General features: G+C 42.3%; 1 protein-coding gene across 1 annotated transcript in view; it reads right to left on the minus strand.

The window, feature by feature from the left end:
* Window positions 1-6583, minus strand: part of LOC130584846 (cGMP-dependent protein kinase 1-like) — a gene marked incomplete at its 3' end in the record, with an annotated part of 161325 nt that overhangs the window by 83663 nt on the left and 71079 nt on the right. Inside the window, exon 3 of the mRNA XM_057385078.1 lies at window positions 88-193. Coding sequence (XP_057241061.1) covers window positions 88-193 — 106 coding nt within the window. The remainder of the gene's footprint in view (window positions 1-87; window positions 194-6583) is intronic.

Consider the following 6583-nt stretch of genomic DNA (forward strand, 5'->3'; position numbering starts at 1 on the left):
AAAAAAAAAAAAAAAAAAAAAAAAGAAAAAAGGCGAGAGAGGACGGCAGTTTCATGGGGTTTTTGGATAAATAAACAAGTGCCATACCTTTTTAAAAATTCCATATACTCAGTATGCTTGATGAGGCCTGTCCTCATCATTATTGTTTGAAAACATTGCCGATCAATAGCCCAAAGTTTCACATTTACGAGAGCTGGAAAAAAAACAAGACAAGGGGAAAATGTGATTAGCAAAAAATGTCCAAATTCCTGTTGTGAACTGCAGAGGAAAACGATGTCATTGATAGGAAAGCATGGAAATGGAGAACATTGCAAACCAGGAGATTCAGCCGCTGGACAATGGACTAAGCATGCGTGGAAATGACTGGGAAAAAACATTTTTGGTGGAAAGATGGCCTGGAGGAAGCTGTGAGAGGAGGAGAAATCAAGGAAGGCTGAAGGTGTGCAAGGATTTGGGGTCAGTTCATCATAACCTGAGGGATTTCGGGACATTCTTAGTGCATTATCCAGCAAAAACCATTGAACTTTCATCCTATTCCCCAAAAAAGGGAACAGATTCCACCTTGGCCTCAAGGAAATTTCCAGACCYAAGCCCTGTTACACCCTGATAATGAAACACCTGCTAGTTAGGGAGGTTTTGAGTCATTCTGTTCCAACTTCAGTTTTCAGGTCCCTGCTGAATTCTGAGACTTCTGAGTTATGCAGAAAACATCACATCCCAATCACCAGATACAAAATTCCATTGTAAAACCAGGGAAAAACAGGGTGTAAGTAGAGAATGGAACCCCAAAAGGTCCAGATTTTACCTCACCCGTGGTTTAGATATTTGCATTAACCATAAATGCTTGAGTATATACAGTTTATAATAGAGCTTCTCCTTAGAGAAACAGTTTGATTAAAACTATTTCCCAAAGCTCTACACTTGAATTGATTTCTATTTTTTCAGAGAGTAAATGCAATAAATTCTATCCCCATGCCCCCATTTAACTACAGGAAACAGCACGGAGCRAACAGACTTTCAGCAAAATATTTACAAATATTCTCACTGATAAAATCCATGAAATTAATGTGCTTCAGCTCCCAAACCTCCTCCTTGATGAGCTTTTATCCTAAACTGTGTTTGCAGGATGGGAAATCTTCAAAGTGCAAATTCAAAGATTTCTTCTTGAGTTGCACAGAAGATCATCCTTTACAGCCTCTTCTCCTTTTCAACACAGAAAMTTCTCTTTTAGAGAAGCATTTTTAGTTTTAAAGCCAAGTGGAAAAATGCTTAAATTTCCTTCTGCCTGGGCATGTCAGCATGGTTTTATTCAGTGCCATCATCACACAAGGTGCTCCAGGCCAGGCTGGACAGRGYTTGGAGCACCCTGGGACAGTGRMAARTGTCCCYRATGGATGAGCTGTAATGTCCTTTCCAATCCAAACCATTCCAGGTACAGAGASATAAATAAATATAATTCAYGTACCACTGTTTATCATTTTACAGATATAGTACTCTATTATATCCTATTTATTTTAATAAATCCATACATACACCCCCTAATTATACACAGCCCCCCCATGGTCCATGCAGCTCAGGAATCAAGAGAAGTACACACAATACACTTCTGCGTTAATTATAACTTCACTAATTATAAATCACACTTTACACTGCCATTTCTGCTGCCTTAATGATAAACAGATGCTTTAGGAAAGGCTAATCAGGGCAGAGATTTAAATGTCAGCAGGACCCTTATAATCAGCATGAGCATCTTCTCCTGTCGTGCTGAAACCCCCTCTCAGTGCTGAAGAAGCAGGAGGAATTCTGTGGGATTTGATGCTGTTACAGATTTCAAAGTTATGTATTTAGGAGTGCCCTGAGGTRCAAAATATATCTTTGGGATTTGTCCCACAAATTCAGCATCCACTGGGRATGGCAGAGTTAGAGCAGACACAGACACAGAGATTTCTTGCTCCATCCCTCTCCACACAGCTTATGTTGAATGCTGGGGGTAAAATATCTCATTCCCTGACTGCAGGAGGCACAACCATAAAGGAATATATTCAGTGAAATGATGTGTCTGCACCAGGAGTTTCCTTACTCAATAATCTGAAACATAACCCTGCAATCAAAGCTGCTCCATCCATGCCAGCAATGCTACAATTCAAGTTTAATGCCTCTTTTACACTTTTTTTCCCAGTGAAATGCCATAGCTGGGGTTYTGTTTGATCCTTGGGACAGCACAGAACAAAATCACTGCTCGTCCCAAAGCCACCAGCATTTTGGACAGGGATGCCCAAGACTGGGATTTCTAYTTGGCTGCAGTTTTAAGAGCTCTCCAGGTGAGGGTATTGGGCACTGCAGAATATTTGAACTGCACTTTCAAACAACAGATTGATGTCAATTATGATTTATGATGATTTATGATGGATTTCTGCTGTGGTTCAAGGGCTGAAGACAAAGCAAAATGCTGCTGGAGAAACAGGGAAGAGCTGAGGCAGAAGAATCAGGATTTCCAGGGTCAGAACTGGATGGGGGTTGAGATGTTATCATTAAAGTTTAAATTTTAAATGCTTGTCATGGTTAAGCCCTCATTTCTGATTCAAGCTGCCCGGCATTATCTAAATCAATGATTTCAGCAAATGAGCCAAACCCCAAAACTGTCAGAAAAATGAATCCAGAAACCCCAGAGGGCTATGTCAAAAAAAAAAAAAGGAGCCAGAGGACTCCTGCAACTTCACTTGAATAAAGGCAGAGAGCCCGCTGGGGCACATGCTGGTGGAGTTTTCTCTCTCGAGGTTTTGGAGGACACAGCCCCTTTTATCCCATATTCTGGCAGAAAGTTCTTCCTTTCCCCATCAGCTGAAGGACCAGGAAGGTACAGCCTCCCTGAACCTCCTGCTTTCCATCCTCCCTCGAACCTGGCATTTCCCCCCAAAGTTCAGAAACTCAGCCTTGTGTGGACCCATTTATCTGTTCCAGGAGTGGAACTGTCTGGGTTCTGTAACAAAACTTGTGGCTTGCAGTGGGCAGAGACATCCATTCCCATTTCACAGCCATCAACACCCATCCCTCACCCATGAAATGGTTTGGGAAGACATCAGAGCACACCTTCCCCATCAACATCCCTGATTAAAGCAAATTTTAAAACTTGAGAAACCATTTCCAACTTCTTTTCCAAAAAGAAGCCTTTTCTAAACTTTTCTATAAATTTACCTGGGAACCCATGAAAATATATGCCAGTTCAGAGGGGTGAACAGAGGGATGCAGAGTCCAGCCCAAAGCCTGGGATTTGTCCCAGCTGTTTTGTCCATGGCTGGAGCCTTCTCTTCTCCAKGCTGAACAGCCCMAAAYCTCTAAATAAKAGGGATTATTCATTCTTGAACCTCTCCAGGCCTTAATTCCCTTAATTTTCAATGCTTCCATCACATCCCCAGTCTGCTCAAGGACCAAGTTTGGGCTGTTTTGCTTCTTTTCTTCTTGTGGACCCCGTGGCTGAAAATCATCAAGTTTAGGRTCAGATCTGAGCTACTCCTCTCCCTTCATCACGTGCAAAGGCAATGAAATAAGGGGAAAATGCACAGTTTTAAGTGAAAATATTTACGGAAGAGCAAATATTACGTTAGGTAATGTGAAATATTTTATGTTAGATATGTGGGGAAGTCCTTAACATTAACCAATCCTTGCACTCAGAGCAGCCAGCAGRGGCATTATTTCCAAAATGAAACGCAATATTCACAGGGCCCTGCATTCTCTTAGCACCTTCCCAAGTTTTTGTGCGCTCACTGAAGCCTCTCCAAGCCTTTTCAAGGATCACCAGGTGAATCATCCTCAGCCCAAATGCTGCTGGCAGTGTTATCAGACCTGAAAATTATTATTCCCTTGCACTCCAGACTRGAATTCAGCAGCTCACTCCAGCCTTCAGGCCATTCCATTCCAATAATTGTTTGTTTATCTGCCYTCAGGCAAAGAACCAGCAGCAACTTTGTGTCCTCAGGGCTTTTTTGGGCAGACAAAGCCTCACATTTCCACTCCTATTGAACCATCCTCCCACCAGGGTTGGGTTTTGCTGGGGATATTGTGGAAATTGCCATGGGGGAAAGCACAGCCATTTCCAGCTCTTTCTGTGTTAAGTATGAAATGATGATGAAAAGCACCTTTAACTAAAGAGAAGGAGCAGATGGAATTGTTTATCCTGCCAAACACACCAGGAATCATGAGGGAGGCTCCAGCAGACTCCAGGACACAGTGGGCAGTGATGCAGAGGGGATGCATCCAATGGCTGCAGAAGGAATAAATTCCTTTATTCCCTGATGTTTCTGTTCCAACTTTCTGCTAACAACAGTGCTGGGACAAGGATGACTCCATCCTGATATCCCATTTTCCACTAGGTCMTTTCCTGTTATTCCCCAGGGAGGGTTTGTCAGTATGGAAGGAGTAATTTTAATTGGCCTGAGGATAAATGCAGAGAAAAAACTCACACTGCCAGAGGAGGGGGGGTCAGATGGGATTTTGGGAAGGAATTGTTCCCTGTGACTGCCCCTGGATCCCTGGAAGTGTCCAAGGGCCCTGGATCCCTGTAATATTTTGGCAGCTGTTCAATCCCTTGTCTCAGAGGTGACAAATAAGAAATCCAGGTCTTGTGAGGAGGAAAGGAAGCAAAAGGGATGCGGGACTCCAGGGAGCTCTGCTTTCACCCCAATCAATTCCAGAGACCCCGAGATCCCAAGGAAGTGGGTAAGGTTTGACTGGGAATGACACATTCCTGGATAAAATCGGGTATGACCAAGGAAGGAAGCAGAGGGAAATCAATATTACCAAACTCTACTCTTGAACAAAACCACCTAAAGTATGAAATATAGACGTAGACACAGGTATAAATATACAAATATCTAAATCTAAAAATATCTCAATCTGAATGTAAATATGATACAGTGTTAAAAAGGCATCTGAAACTGTTAAATTTAACAGTATTAAGCAGRTCTGACAACATCTATCAGCCAGAACTAAGCACAATCATCTGGAGCAGATCCTACCTAGCATGCCAGGATTTTTCTTGGATTAATCCAACCTCCTGTCCCAACGTCTCACAGAAAACTCCTGATGAATTATTCAGGAACTACCTCACCCTGAGTGATTTGAAGGCCCCTGATGTTTCCCAGGCATTTGTTTTTCCCTAATCTTTGCTGYCTCCCCAAACCTCTCCATCCTCTTCCGCAGCCTCATAACTCTTCAGCTTTGATGAGAAGTGGCAGCAAGGATTAATTAAGGAAGCCCTAAATTACATCAGGTATTTTCTTAGGAATTTCTAACCACTTGTACTACAAACTCTGCTAATTAACTGTCCTGATTTGCTCTTTTCAAACTGTTATTTTACACAACCTTTACCCTTTATTCCTCCTGGCTGTACAAATGGAGTCCCGCTCTTCTCACATTCCTACAACACAGAGATTTTCAATTAACCCTTGTGCGAACAGGAGCTCCCAAATTACTTCAGAAATCTTCTTCACTCCAGAACAGAACACTAAAAGCTGAAATAGTTCAGGAAGAACAAGCTGGAAGCCACAAAAATACTCCCAAATCCTATTTGGAGTGTGATAGAGAGTGATGTGCGTGAAGGGAGATTGAGGGGAAGCCAAAAAGGTTCTCCAGCAGGTCAGAAGTCTCAAATTATTTAATTCACTTATTTAAGAACTTAAAGTGAAGTTTTATTAAGAACTTATTTAATTCACTGAATGCAAAAGGGGRTGAGGAAATTATCTGGGGAAGGAAAAGAAGAAAACAACACAAATCTCTCCTGAAAGGTGGAGATCCAGCCTGGGACAAATCAGATTACTGTCATACCTGGATCATGGAAGCARTACCAGGAAAGAGGAATGAGGAAAGTCATAAATTCACATTTAAAAGAGATCACAAATCAGTTCGAGCTTGTTGCCTTCAGAAGCCCCGATCCTGAGGAAAATTAAACWCTCCCAAAGGAGGGATCTTCACGCAGCCCTGGGCTGGAAGGGGAGGTGTTGATAAATGAAAAAGGTGCTGTGGGGCACCATTAAAAAGGGAACAGGAAAAACAGCACTGAAGAGATGATGCAGCTCAGGGAGAATCCCTAAGATGGAAACCTGGAAATTCCCAGTTCTGAGTTCTCAAGAAAACGTTTGGAAGAAAAACACTTTTATAAAGAGTTGTTCACATGCAGCAAAATGAACGATTATCTCTCCAAAGTAGCAAACCATTGTTTTACAACTTTTTTTTCCCTTCTTCTCCAGGTGCTATGGGAGTATTTAGCTACAGAAGTGGCTCCAATGGCCGACTTCCCATAAAGCTCACTGGAGCAGGGAGAGCAGCAGGAAGCCAGGTGCAAATCCATTTTCCCAGCCAGAAACTCTCAGTTATAATTCTGCACMACGGGATGCTTTAATTCAGGAGTAACAACCATGAGAATGAGGAAAGTGCCATAAATACCTGCACTGGGTGCAAATAATTGACCTGGGACACCTTTCCAGCATTACAGGGTTTAGTGATTGAAAAGTCTAATTAAAGTGGCACTTGGAATAGAGGAGAAGGAAAGGGAGAAGGAGAAGCAGCAGCAGCAGAAGAAGAAGAA

The sequence above is a fragment of the Malurus melanocephalus genome, unplaced genomic scaffold (assembly GCF_030028575.1).
Source record: "Malurus melanocephalus ecotype Western Australia unplaced genomic scaffold, MMel_1.1 scaffold_778, whole genome shotgun sequence".
NCBI lineage: Eukaryota > Metazoa > Chordata > Aves > Passeriformes > Maluridae > Malurus > Malurus melanocephalus.